The sequence below is a fragment of the Strongylocentrotus purpuratus genome, unplaced genomic scaffold, assembly GCF_000002235.5.
Source record: "Strongylocentrotus purpuratus isolate Spur 01 unplaced genomic scaffold, Spur_5.0 spur5_contig_867, whole genome shotgun sequence".
Taxonomy (NCBI): Eukaryota; Metazoa; Echinodermata; class Echinoidea; order Camarodonta; family Strongylocentrotidae; genus Strongylocentrotus; species Strongylocentrotus purpuratus.
The window spans coordinates 279,339-294,762 of NW_022145576.1; the positions used below are offsets into that span (position 1 = coordinate 279,339).

At 37.4% G+C, this 15,424-nt stretch overlaps 1 protein-coding gene across 2 annotated transcripts in view; it reads left to right on the forward strand.

The window, feature by feature from the left end:
• LOC753271 (E3 ubiquitin-protein ligase DTX1) overlaps nucleotides 1-15,424 on the forward strand; it is a 38,848-nt gene that overhangs the window by 13,112 nt on the left and 10,312 nt on the right. For both annotated transcript variants that reach the window (XM_030975041.1, XM_030975043.1), the window contains exon 2: nucleotides 14,328-15,114. In XM_030975041.1, the coding sequence (XP_030830901.1) occupies nucleotides 14,328-15,114 (787 nt within the window). The remainder of the gene's footprint in view (nucleotides 1-14,327; nucleotides 15,115-15,424) is intronic.

A 15,424-nucleotide genomic window follows, 5' to 3' on the forward strand; every position in this document is an offset into this window, starting at 1 on the left:
TGTATAAGTTTTGTCCAACACATGACTAGAATGGTATAATGTCGTCATTTATCTAAATTATGCTGCAACCATAAGCATGTACAGTGCATGTAGTTTCCGTGTAGCTTGTAGCATCAAGGAAAATCCCACCGATGAAGTTCTCACAGGAAATTTATAATGTGTGATAAGCAATTGAGAGAGGGAGAGAAAAAGAGGTGGAAGGAGGGGGGAGAGAGAGAGAGAGAGAGAGAGAGAGAGAGAGAGAGAAAGTGAAGAGGAAGAGAAGTGGGAGAAATAAAATGAAAATAGCATTCTTCAAATTTCTGTTACATTGTATGATAATCTAGATAGGGGAGGGGGGATTGAGGGGTTGGAGCAGAAGAAAAAATGTCCAGCTCATATTGATTGTAGAGAATGAAGGGTGGAAAGAAAAGAAGGGGGAGAGCATACATTGACCTTTAATGCAAAAGCCTACATAGAAAGAGAGAGTTGGAGAAGAGAGGAAAAAAGGAAGAGGAAAGAATGGAGAGGGAGTGAAGAGAGGAGAGAAAAATTCTCCTGTAAAGTTCATGCCATACAAAGAGTTTGAAGGAGAAGCGAAGAAAAAGATATTGGTCAAGATGAGATTGAGAGGTCTTGAGAAAGGAGAGGTAATTAACGTAAAAAATAAAATCATTGGATAAAAACTCATAACTGAAGAGGACAAAGAATAAAAGTAGATCTGAACGAGTTAGAAAATAAAAGAATGATATGAAATTATTTTTAACCTTCAAATGTGACAATGAATAGCATCATTAGGATGCATTTATTTTCTTTTGTTCTGTATAAAATGTAGTCTACAGTATGTTGTAAATCTACCACTACGTGAGTGATGTACTAGTAAAGGAGCTTTGTGGGGCAGAGGAAATGCAGATGCATGCCTAACCCAGTTGTGGTGCATTAAAAAAAAAAATCTACCAGTCTTGTACTTTTTGTTCATCCTTCCCTTTCGACCAGTCAACTTTAAAATCAACTTTAAATGGTTTTTATGGCCATACAGTGTGTATGGCATTCGAATTTGATAGTATACATCTCTGTTCCGTGCTTCATATTGCTTACGAAAAAAAGCCTGTCTTTCTTTAAGATTCTTCTTGTTATTTGAAATATGTTATAGAATATGGTTAGGTGAATATCATACTTTATCATACTGTATGCAATCTATCATACAAAAAATAATAATGATAAAAATCAATAAAAGGACTACCGGTAGTGTTCTTCAATGAGTGTGCATAATATAGTCCATGTAAATGTATTTTCAATAACATCTTTGCCACGTTCATAGATCTGCAAGTACATGTAGGGGTATTCCACTGTACACTTTTAGGCCTGTCCTCATCAGCTCGAGATTGCCAAATATCCCGCTATTTTCAGACTCGGGATATTATCCTGATGCTCAAAATCGCGTCTTCACCAGACCGATACGCTCATCACAAACTACATGTAGCTCGAAAAATAATCTCGAGACATGCGCACTTCAGAGACCAACTGTACGACCAGCGTGCGGATTTAAGATTTTACCAGCGCTGTAAAACGTAAACAAGTAGTACCGGCTGTTCATGCATGCAGTGCAGGTTAGAGAATGTGCTACAAAAGCTTGTTTATTTACAAACACAGAAAAACGGACTCCGTACTTCGGTCTGATGAAAACTGGCGCAAACTAGGCCGAGATTTCTTATGATATTATCCCGACCAAATATCCCGCTAATTGCTAGTTCGGGCTGATGAAGACGCAAATTAGCTGGATAATTTGCGATCGGGATAGTTCAAATAGCGGGATATTTGGTAATCTCGAGCTGATGAATACAGGCCTACTGTGTACATCGTAAACAAATATATAAGATCTGTTTCTCTGAAGCCTGAACTTATTTTCTGTTTTGATTGAAAACAAGTGGATCTGAAGTGTTTGTTCTCTACTTCTCACTCCCACCCACATACCCTTATACATGAACATGTAGTACTAGTAAATAGTGCTCAGCTGCCTTGCTACTGTGTTTTCGGCTGCCATATGTATTTACCATTGTTACCTTTTTGGTGCATGTACAGTCTGTCATGATACATGATACATTGTACGTCTTCTTTTCTTTCTTTCCTGTCGAGTTGATGGGTTTACATGTAGATTTTTTATGAGACATATTTAATGACTGAATGCTTTATATTATCTAAATTTGTTAACATAAGGAAATCATTTTGATAATCTACAATATTTATATAAAAAAAAGTTTTTCTTGCCTCCTTTCATCTTTTAAACATTAATCGCCAAGTGCGTTATTTAATTATTTATAACTCCATATGACCATACAGGTGTATATGGTTATAGCACAATAGACGGATAAAGGGAATTACGGTGAAGCCTGTAGGAAGGTTGATTTTTTTCAAAAATATATTTTGTTGCTTAAATTCACCCCTCCCTCCCTCCCTCTCTCTCTCTCTCTCTCTCTCTCTCTCTCTCTCCCTCTCTTGGTTATATTTATCTTCCACATCTTATAATTTGTGTATTCTGTGGCATTCTCCTCAACTCGTTGAGAGGGCACACACAGGGTTGGCATCATGACAGAAATACCAATTGAAGTTTTTTGAGCATGCTTATGAAAGGGCCTGGAGAAAAGATGGTCTGGAATATATAATTCAGACGGAAGACTTCCCTTATGTACTTGATACAGAGGACCCTTTCCTTGCTTGTTTACTCTGCTATAGGGGATCCTTCCTGTGCTCCAGTGACGTTTTGCTCTGGTCTGTATTGTGTCACGGATATAGGGTTAAGGTGAGGGTTATAATGGATGGTACATTGTAGTTTAGGGTTAGGGTTGGGTTTTGGGTTAGGGTTAGGATTAGGCATTTGATTTAGGATTTAGGATTGAAGTTAGGCTTTTGGTATAGTCTGGGAAATTGACTTAATACAGAGGAATTGTCACTGAAGTGTATGTTGAACAACCCTACCGTATCCAGATACACTAGGGGAGGGGGGTGTTTCACAAAGACTCAGATCAACTGAACAGGCTAATATGCATATATGCCACTGGTTGCTCTCACCATTGGTATGTCAAGGGACGTCACAGATCTACAGAATTTACTTTTTTTGTAGTTCATTGGGGGGGGGGGGGGGGGAGTAACATACATTGTAAACTTAAGTCATATTGAAGGCTTGGACTTATCAGTAGACGATTTTTGCCCTTAAAAAGACTTGAACCAGCTGTAAGAAGTAAGAAGGAAAAAACTTTAGAAATTTTGATCTTTAGATATTATTTATTCCTTCAATAACAAAAAAAAAAAGAGTGAATTCTATGGATGTGTGACCATGATTTGTACATGAGAGACCAATGCCAGAAATGGCGAGAGCACCCATTGGCATGAACGGCCTGCCATAGTTCAGGAAAATGGAAAGGAAAACAGGAAAATGAAGGAAAATAGTGAATAATTGTTGTACGAAGAGTCCATCAATCTACTGTGACAGGTGAATCATGTACATTTTAGTTCTTATTCAGAATAGGAACTTAATGGGGGGTGAAATGAAAATGAAAATGAATTTAAATTTCATGGTATGATTATCCACACAAAAGCATTGAATACATACTTTTTATTCAAAATATACATGCAAGTACTAGTGGTTATAACTATACATGACATGTACATGTACTTTGATATCATGCCCTTTCTAGACACTTCCTTATTAAACTATTCTAAATTTCCGAAATTGGCTTTATGCTTTTTATATTTATGTCAGTAGTAGATTTTGTTTCCCGATCAGGTTGTACTGAAGGTAATATTTTGTCCTGATAATATTACCAGTAAGTCACAGATTTGAAAGAAAACAAGTTTTGTTTGAAAGAATGCATGTATTTGTGAAGGAGGATACTAAATGTTCCAGAAGTGGTTTTGTCAATATTAGTTGTAGTGAAATGTAGTACGAAGGGAAAAGTGCACCTTGCCAAGCTATAGTGTAGTATATAAATTTGTGCAGGACTCTTGAAATATTGTCATTTGTATAGAAATCTTGAGACTGAGAGGATATTTCCATGGCAACACTATGGCGTCCTAAATAGAGTCAGAGATAGGATTGATGGAGGGAGGAAGGAAGAGATAAAGAGGAGGAAAGTGAAAGAGACAGAGAGAGAAAGAGAGAGAGAGACGAGGGATGAAGGAAGAGAAACAGGGAGAAAGGGAAGAAGTGAGAGAGAGAGGTAGTGAGGGTGAGATGGAGAGAGAGAAAGGCAATTGGGAAGGAGAGAGGGATAAATGGAAATAGAGGAAGGAGTCAAAGGGAGATGGTGAGAAAAGTGGAAAAATGGAGGAAGAGAGATTGATGGAGGGAGGGAGGGAGTGAGAGAAAGGAAGAGCAGAACTTGCCAGAATTACTCCGTTTTTTCCTCCAAATTACGGTATTACGTTTTTTCTTCATAAAATATGTTTTTTATAATTTTTTTTTTTTTACCACACGTCAAACAACTGCCCTAAAATGATGATTTGATCACAAATTCAATAGGAAACTAATTTTAAGACATACTTGAAGAGAAAAATATTCTCAAAAAGAATGAAATGCCGATTATACCAAAAAACCCAAACAAAAAAAACCTGCTTATATGGAAAAAACAGCATGAGGAATGAACATTTCTGCATCCGAAGTGTGTCACGCGTGTTTGTAAGTTTCGTTTTTATGAATTCCTTTTTTTTGCTTGAAATTCCTTTTTTTTTTGCCATCATGATTCCTTTTTTTGGTCGCACAAGGTTAGCAGCTCTGAAAGAGGGATAGAAGAAGAGAGAGAGAGAGAGAGGAGGAAATAAAGAGAAATTGTGGGAAGGAAATTATGGAAGGATGAGGTACCAGTCATGTAACGATCCTTTGACATTCAAGTTCCAGACGCTCGTCTTATTTCCATGACGCCACACAATAAGATTGCCCGGAGGGGTCATCCTGATTTTTTCCCCCTCTCGACGTGTTTTGGGTTCTCATGCCACTGCACATGTGCAGATGTCTTCTTTTGAATCAATATTGGTGGAGAGTCCGACACGGAGGTTTTGCATATTCCCTGTGTATCTGGAGAGGGACGGCTGGGTGGAGGTTTGCGTCATGGTATTGTATTCGAATTTGCTCTCGAGAAGGGGTGCCATTGGGGTTTGTTTTGGGGCCGTCAATGTTTCAAAGATTGTGGTTCCATAAAGGAATTTAACTGGGGATTCATTAATGTAAAAACTACTTGCATGAAGCTTTAACAACTACATGTGTGCATACCACAGGCATACTCAGAGATGCCAACCAGTACGATTAAATCGTATTTAGTACGATAATAAGAGTGAAATACGATCTTAAAATCTTAAAATACGATTTTTCATTTTTCATTTTTTTTTTTTTAAACCCATAAAAACAGCGGAATCGCATAGAAACATGTACAAGTAAACCCTGCAACCCCAAATAAAACTTTGCTTTACAATTTTCTCATTCAATTTTAATGAAAGAGCAAACATTTTTCGGAAATTTTACTGGCCCGAGGCCAATGGGCCAGTGGTAGTGTCGAGTTTTTGTGAAAATCTGATTTTTCTCTCCAAAATCTGATTATTTTTTTTTAGGATACTCAGTCTGTTTTTTTGTGTCAAGAGGTTGGCATCTCTGCATACTTACATGTACATATATACCAACATACATGTGTAGCTGAAAAAAAAAATATTTTAGGCCTGATAATTACCTGGTTTTTTTTTTATTTATCCTGATTTTTTTCCTCCTGATTTTACCCCTATTTTCCCAATATTTCCTATTCTTTTTCCAATGTTCTTACTCAAAATCAAAATGGGGGGAATAATGTTAGATGTCATTTTTTTCTTCTCCGAATCCTTTTTTGTTGTTACTATATACAATGTATGAAATTTTGGCATCACACAGCAATTCATTTCAAGAGTTGAAGTGCACGTTACGCGTCGGACCTTTAAATATCCTTACATTTTACGTTTTGTAGCATAATTTCCCCTCTTAAAATTGTCAACATTGCTCTAATTCTTCTACCGGTATTCATTTCTTTATGTATAAAATACTCTTGAAAATGTACAATGTATAATATTGTAAGTACTCCAGGCAAAATTTGTCAATCTTCTCCTGGATAACTCAGCCACCAATTTGCACTGAGTCTGAGTTTTCCCTAGTGCCAAGTCATCCCGTATTTCGTAAATCCTCCCTATACTATAGAGAGTATACTTCTTGCCATGAACAAAAAAATCATACAGGTAATAATACACAACATAATATATCATGCAAATATTGACTGCATTAAGGAGTGCCCAGAGACGAAATTGGAGAGCGTACTGTAGGACATTTTCTTTTAAAGAGTGGCAGTAGATTCAATGGCAATTCAGAAAATAAGCAGACAATTTTGTCTCAGATACAAATATTTTCAAAGCTCTCTGTAGTGATATGCTCTTTGAAATTTATAGCATCCAACAAAGAATTGAAATAAATTGTGGTACCATGCAGTTATGAATCTAATCCTGTGCTGAGTATGAGTAGTGTACATATATTCTGTATGTAATTTCCAGTCATAAGTGAATACATTGTTGGTGGTTTGGTGCAGGTTACAATGGGCTACAGTATGACTGGGATAGCAAGGAAATAGAATGATCACATTGATCAGCTGTTCACCTGTTTGATAAGAATGATTGTATTGCTGAAAGAAAACTCCCATCGTTTGTTTGATGAAAGCCTACAGTTGTACATGCACGGTCTGTGGAGAGCCTGAATAGCGTTAACAGAGATGCCAACTGTTCCGTTTTTGCCGTATTTGTCCCGTTTTTTCACTATGAATAATGGCAGTACGTTTTTTGTATGTTTTGTTACGTTTTTTTATTTTTTTAAATTTTTTTAATTTTTTTTTTTTTAGTGACGTTTTTCTTAATTTCTGATCATGGGCCTTGTGTCGTAAGTGTATTATGCACCTACGTCTTCAAACGATGCTCGCAGAATGGTGATACGATCATACGACCCAAAACTGCACACATTGCGAACAACCCACATGTAACGTATGCACGTCGTGCTCCGATCCGGGTATGTATACATGGTACTGCCGTTTTTTTAAGCTGCTCGATTGGGCGATATGTTAAGGTGAGAGATTTTTTCAAAAATACTGTTTTTTGTCCCAAAATACTGTTTTTTGCTCTTAAGAATATTTTTTTTTGTCGAAGAAGGTTGGCATCTCTGTGTTAACTCTTTGTTTATGGACATGAATCAACCATTTTGCGACAATTATTCCACATTTTGTAAATGTAGTTTATCTCAATAACCTTTGTATTAGAGCCCTACAAAACATACGCCTAAAAAAATAGAAAATTCTTGACATAAATCACTTATTACTGATGAATCGTCTTTAATGTTCAGGCATAAGAGAAGATATCACAAATGATAAATGAAACCAGTCAATGAGAGATCTGATGTGTTGTAAACAACACGATGAAAGATGGATTTTATACCTGGCTTGAGCGGAAGAACGTTAGAGGTACTTAGGAAGCCGAGTTTACAGCGATGGCGATCAGCCATGGCTCGAGCCAAAAGAAGAAGAGGCGAGGCGAGTGGAATGGGGCTATGTGTGCATCGCTAACAAATCTAAATGTCAGCGTCCTGAAAATGGAGGAAATATGAGACTGTTTAAATACCCTAGAAGAGGATTAGGGGCCGTGTTAGGCCTGTCTCTGAAATGCTCTCAGGTAATAGGCCTCATTCACACTCAAATAATAAGTGAGATTTCGGTTGCGATTTATTAGATCTCAACTTTTTACCCTTTTACACATACTTTGAATGTATAAAAGTAATTATCTTGAATAAAATATAAAAAACAGAGGGAGAATATGAGATTTCAATTGTGATTTAAATTCTGTTTTCCCCCTCATTTGTATTTAAAAATATTGAAATGATTTTGGTATTTTACTTCCCCCTGACATTAGTGTACATGTACATGTATATTTTTTCTTTTTTTTTTTCTTTTTTTGTTGTCTATTTTTGTTTGGAGCTTGGAGCTTAACAGTGCTCTTTGTTTCAACATAGAGGGCTTGATATTAAATTCTTGCATTTGCAAAATTCACCATTGGTAAATTTGGTATGAATCTCACTTATAAGTTTTTTGTTTTGGAGGGGGGGGGGGGTATCATGCACATACTTACGAAAGAGATTCTGATCAAGGTTCAAAATTGTTTGTTGTTTTCTTCTTCAAATCTCAATTTTTCCAAATTAAAAAAAAATTGACACCTACATGTACAGTATGTAATGCCACTATCCAAGGTTACCCAAATAATGAAGCCTAGACAATAACTACATTGCATTTCTACCACTTTCAAATTTGTGGACATTTGACCGAGCCCTTCTTGAGATGGGAGGAAAATGAATAGATAAAGGAGGCGTGATAGCTCAGTTGGTAGAGCAGTGGTCTCGTAATCCAGTGACCCGGGTTCGAAACCAAGTCGATGCGCTAGTGCGCTTTGATAAGGCATTTTCCTCACTACCAGGTCCCTCGGAGAGGACCTAAAGCCGTCCGCCGTCTGGTCGCTTACTTACAGTACAAGCATTTATGCTTTCTTCGCAGTCAGGTAAAATAACCACCATCACCATCACCATAAAGAAAAGTCATACAACAAAATTATGAGTTGGATTGTACTTCATCATACTAGTACCTACTTAATCATCCTGTGTGAATGACCCTAATGGCTTGGCAAGGAATGAGTTGACTGACTAGAAGTGAATGCTCAAATTCCTCCTTGACTTGGAGCTCCCAAGAGCCCTGTGTACTCTTGTAGTTTGTAAGCGACAAAGTACATCTTCATGGACATGTCATGTAAATTCTAACTGTACAATAAACACATTAAATATTCCTGATATGTAATAACGTTTACTTTACACTGTAAAGAAATGAATTTACTGGTCAATTCCAAACATTACAGAAAGACATTTCTAGAAAAATTGAATGAAGAATATTATGGACATATTATTCATATGTTTTATTGTTTGAGGTACATGTACTACTATTTTCTCAACATTTGAAATTTATGAAATATTGAATTTGTTACAGGTTTGTTAGGAAAGACATTGGAGAAGGAAATTTTGGGGTCATTCGGTGAGAAAGCTATTGAAAACTCATTATTTTATAATTTGATGAATGTTTGATATGAAACTCAATTGTGAAGAGATTACATCTACAATCTACATGTACATGTACATGTACCTCATACAAGTTTTTACATGTATTGATATAATTAATTTGTAAAAAATGTGTATGACATTCTTTTTTCAAAATTCTCTGGTAATTTTGTCCGTAAATCATGGCATTGACCCGCTGTCTATTGTTTTCTACAGGGAGGAAGGGGGGGGGGGATTATGAAACTGGCTTTAGTTTACATGCAAAGTAGCATGTTGGTCCACTGGTTAATTTAGATTTCTGAATACATATTATACATTCTTTAAAAAGTTTTAAAAAACACACTCCAGAGGTGAGTTTTTTTGTTGTGTTAAGTAATTTCTGATGAAAGTCACAAAACACCGGAATGCGAGAAAAACCTACAGAATGGTTTTTGCTTGAAGTATAAATGCACCTTACGTGTATATTCTACTATTTTGCCAATATCTCTTGGCAGTTTTATTGCAGGAAAATCACTTTTGAGTGTCAGATTCAGTTTCTGTTTACTTGTTATGTGCATATACAGGGTGTATACAGTACTAATGTTTTGTTATCATATTTGAGAATTTATGAGGATTATTGCTTACAGAAATGGAATGACAAAAATGATTAATTACATTCCTGACTTGTAGGTCAGTATCGGTTTATTTCACACTTAAGGCTTGTTGAGATACGAGTCATATGACGCAGTAAACTGCCGCTAAATAATTGCCCCATTTAAAAAAAATGTGTAAACGAATAGCAACTTCGCACAACAAAGGATTTTTGCCACATTCCCTGAGCTCTGTGTTATATGATACAGGAATGTGAAGTGTATTACACTTTATGCCATAAATCGTTTAAAAATTACCGGTAAGGGGTTTTGCTACGTCATAGCTGAAGGAACCTTTGAAGGGATTGGGTATCTTTGCCTCAGATTCTAAACAATATCCTTGATTTAGCTCATGCTGCAATCATAATTATAAACCATTTGGTAAGAAATGAATCCCATGACTTTTACAAGCCGCTTGCCTGTCTCAGACCTGCCAACGAGTACGACATAGTCGTATTTAGTATGATTTTTAGAAGCAAATGCGACAGTACGATTTTCCGTAATAAAATACGATTTAAAAAAAAAAAAAAAAAAAAAAAAAAAAAAAAAAAAAATTAAATTTTAATTCAATTTCTTTTTTATTTATTAATATTTTGTGTGTGCGTCTGCCATTTTCAATGGCAAAATGTCCATTCTGTCCTGTAAAGTATCCTACAAGCATCTCACGTCGGCAATTTGGGGATGTTTATATTCACCAAACACACCAGTCGTGACGAAATAATGCATATTCAACCAATGATCAATAAAAAAAATTCTTCCTGTAGGTAGAAACTGTAAGAGGCATTGATTCGCGTAACAATCTGTGTTTATTTTCAAGAATACAACTTTTGTCAGTAAAATACAACTTTTGACACTAAAAAATACAGTTTTTGAACTCCAGAGGTTGGCAGGTCTGCTGTCTGATTATCAAAATATTTATGATTGGAAATCAAAACTTCAAAAACCGTTTTCCTAATGGTTTTTATAACATTACAGTCTCTTGAGGAAAATGAGTATGGTAATACTGGTCACTCAATTTTTTTTTCTTTTTTGAGGCACTTTGTGATGATTTTGAAGTGCAATTTTTTAGGGCTTCAATATTGCACCATATCACAGACACTGATAACATGTAGGGCCATGCATATCAGATTTGTAATACTGTAACACATTGTTAAACGATGCCTTTAATGATTATTACTAGTATTTAACCTCTGATGTTCCACATCCACCTATTTCTTCTAGCAACAGGTAGTTAGGATTGCTTCTACATGCTTGATGTCATTATCGATGGACACTCTCTCTCAACTTTTATCTATTTTCCCAAAGATTGTTTACATCTGAAGTGAGTCCCTTCCGTCCCTTCCGTCCCTTCGTCACGTATTCCAGTGTATTTGTGCGCTCCCCCCAAGGTAGAAACTCACACCTACCCCGGAATCACATGTCGTTGACGAGAGAAAACATTATTACATTCCCCTCGCGAACTCTCCTCTGAAACCCACTCGCGTTTCACTATCAGCCAGAGCACAACGTAATTATTTGCCGCAGTCTATCGACGTTTCCCTCTCTGTGTGCATTGTCAGTATGACATCCGGCATGCTGATCTTGTGTATAGACGGAGGTTTAAAGGCCACGCTGTTCTTCTGCTCAGACAAGGCCCGCAGCATTTGCTTCTGCCCGACTGTACCTGCATGGAGATACTGTAGGTTTAGAGGGCACGTTGAACTTGGTTATCAATATACTTGAGTCGCCCCTGTGATTAAAAAAAAGAAAGAAAGAAATACACTTGTTTTATTATTGCAAGTATATACATGTACATGTAAATCACAGAGCAAAACAAATTACACAAACTGGTTCACAAAAGTTTGGATGTGCAATAAGACATGCATGTGTTACATTGTATGTATCTTCATCAAGTGCTAAAATTGTAGAATGTATCATACACCTGTAGGTCTTGCTACATCCCATGTGGCTTGTGGTATAAAACCAGCCCCTCATTATGAAGAGTACGAATTTACAAATATTAAAAAAAAAAAAAAAAGGGACCGGTGTAAATAAAACGCCGATAAAACCAAAATAACAACATCAACTCCAATTCATTTTTGTCTGTTTGTAAGATGACCTTCAGATGAAGTAAGCATTTACAATGTGTACCTTACCAATGGCAAGTTAAAGTTACCATTGATTAAAACAGCTTTAAGGGTTTCAAATGAAACAGTTTAAAAGGTAATTTCTTGTTCAGGGGAGCTCTTTATGAACAAGATTTCCTAGGGTCATATTGAACTTTCATGAATATCTATTCTTCTCTTTTGGAGATGTTGAGAGGTCTTTCAGAGTTTTCAAGACTTTCCCTTTTCGCTTCCATGTTCTTCCACTAAAACAAATTCACCTGTGCTCACAACCTACCTTGATATAATGACAGGTGCTATGTCAGGCATTTTATGATGTTACCCAGTTAGGGATTGTTTCCACAATCCACATTCCCTATTTTTTTAAAGTTAATCATAATTATTCACAATTTTAAGTGTGCAAAGCAGGGGCAGTCCCAGATTTTGTAAAGGGGGGAGGCACGATGTAACATGTACAGGTACAATACACTGTTGGAGGGGCAAATGTTTTTGTTGGTTATTCAAGGTTCATAAAAAGGGGGGGGGGGGTGCATTAGCCACTGTTGGAAGGTCACTGCCTCTCTTGACTTCTCACATAATTAATAAATCAATGTTGTGTTACTGAGAACCCAAACCTCCTTACGATTTCGATACATCCTGCCTCGAATGCTGTAATGGATCAGAGCTTGGAGTCGTAATTTTCTTTCTAGGAAATGCTTTTAACATCGGAGCGAGCGGGAGCCCCTTCATCATTATTCAATGCCTTCTGGGGGAAGCTGACATTGCTTATGTACAAGCCCTGTGGTGTGCATGTGTACACAAACGTGATATAATAATAACTAAAATGGTCGCTTCTTTAATATAAAGCGCACCAGGTCCATCAGGCATGATGCCCACCCATATACATATTGTCATAGAAAGCATATATTTTCTCAGTTTTATTCTACCTTTTTAAATATTTTATGGCAGGTAGGGTGCTATTTTTCCTTTGTTTATTGCAATGTGGACTTTCATACTGTACATAAACAAGGTGGAGGGAAAATGGATGAATAACAAATAGGACTTCAGAAGGTGGTATACTGTACATGCACTTGTATGGTAAATTGTCACTTCACTTTGTTAGACTGGTGAACAGGCTTACATTTTGTACATGTACATGTATATCTTTATCATTTTATATTTGATTGTGCTACATGTATATTGGTGAATATTATGAAGGAAATAACAGGAAATCTTAAACCTTGTCTTTTACAGTGTGTGAACAAAATGCCATTATAATTTATTCTCTGGAGTCTTTTGCAAGCTCTCCTTCAGGTCCTCTCTCCTTCAGGTCCTCTCAAACATGCAAAGTCCTTTCCGGGGCTTGACATTACTTAGAAAACATACATACATGTACTTATACATGTATAATTATAATACTGTGTGCTTGTTTAGCACTCATTTCTGTCATACATGTACTTGACACTCCATTTGATCCATTATTATCATACTGGCATTAAAAGTAGCATGGCTGATATTACGGCGCTGTAACATTTCGAGGGATTAGTTCCTCCAAGGTACCCATTTACCCGACCTGGGTCGCGTGTCGCAAGCATGTACATGTTAGTGATGTGATAGTAACTAGCATCATGTGTATTATGGTCCACACTCCACAATCTCATAAATTACTGGAACATGAATCTACACACCATGCATTTACCATTTTACAACCTCTTTCAGGCAACCCAAAGTCCTGCCTTTGTGTTCTACTGTACTTGTAGGTTTCACAATAACAAAATTGATACTGTTTGTCATTTGCAAAATTTTTGCATTTCACTATAAATGAACAGCAAAACTTTAACTCATCCTCTGGAAGGGTCTGAGCTGCCCACCTGGGATTGTCAATCAAAGAGCATTGTATCAGTTTTGTTTTCATTGCTAAATGCACTTCATATGTATGCTGAGCCTACAGTACATGCATTAATTTACAAAACCCCAAAATGCACCTGTAGGTTAAAAAGTAAACTTGCAAGCTGAAGGTGGCAAAACTGCCTTGAGTAAGCCTTCATGTACCTAAGATGATACACTTGAATTCAGGATTTTGATGTGTAAAGTACCCAATGTGCCTCCTGCACAGTGAGTCAGTGAATGTTTTTTTTTGGTTATTTATATGAATTCAAGATGAAAGTCCATAAATCACGCCAGCTCTAGAGAAAAAACTGGAATATACAATAACCTACTTGAATCAGCAAAAAACAAGGATTATTACTGGTTATGATTTTACTCAGCAGTACTTTCTGTGGAAATTAATATTCTTACCCTTTTCTCTCTTTTGCCCTTGGAAGCACTTTTGCAGAGGTAAGAGCTGAGTGGTTTGAATCATGAGATGACAATCACCAGGGAGTTCACCTGCAGGACAAGGTGTAGGATGTCAATGGGCAGATAAGGTCTAGAATAAAGTGAAAGACATCGTCAAGGATGATACAGAAACTCTTTACTTTGCTCTTGTTACAGGTAACGCTAGACCTATCAGGAGGAGACAGCTACCAGGCAGTTCCCCTGCAGGACAAGGTGTGGAATGGCAATGGGAGGACAACAGCGGCTGGATCCAATACGATTTGGACACCAGTACTATCGTAGAGGATGCCTACAAGCAGAACCTACCCTCTATAGACCTATCCAAGACCAAGTGTCATTTACCCTACATCATAGACTACACGCAGATGATGCAGGTACGTAGGACTTCTGGGTTTAAGCGGAAGCTACGGAGAGTCGTGCTTGTCGAGACGTACCCAAAGGTGACTAATGTTCCGTCATTAAGCGAGGTGTCTAGCGCCAGCGGAAGTCCGGAATTGAGCGCCGTTTTAGAGGTGGATCCCGGAGCCGATGCTAGTATAAAGGAAAACGATAACGCGAATGTGACGTTGGAATCGTGTCAAATTGAAATGACGGGCGACGTAGCCGGGGAGCTGCTGTCAGAGGCCGTGGAACTGTCCCGGCCGACGTCGCTCTCGATATCGGAACCTATCAAAGAAACGGACGATGAAATTTCGCCGAGCCCTGCCACCACAACAACTACACCAAATGTGCCTCAGGTAGTGGAGCCCCCGTCTACGGGAACAGCAACGCAAAGAGCAGGGAAGAGGTCTCACGGGAAGAGATCATCGTCTCGTAAGGCTGTCGCAGCGACGCGGGATGTGCAAGCCACTGTGGCATGGACAAGCCCTGGAGATCCGGATGTTGCCAGTACGAGTTCTGCGGGATCCTCTACGGGGAGTACTGGAAGGAGCAGTTTACCAAGGTTTGAACATTTTTCTTTCTTTTTAGGGTTTCTTTTTTTCGGGTAACCTTGACACTTACGTGTAATTGTGTGAATGTAAACAGGATCTATTTGGTTACTCAATCTATATTAGCAAAGAAATTGTAACTTCTGTTCATTTTACAGTATATGACTGCACAGATTACATTAAAAGCTACTGTACTATTAGATGATGTGATGAATTTTTAATGTCTCACTTTGCTTGTAAACCTGTACTTCTAACCATTTATTTCCAGAACTGTTCGGAATCTCTGTGATTTTTTTCCATTTAACATGATGTTGTCAACTTGAT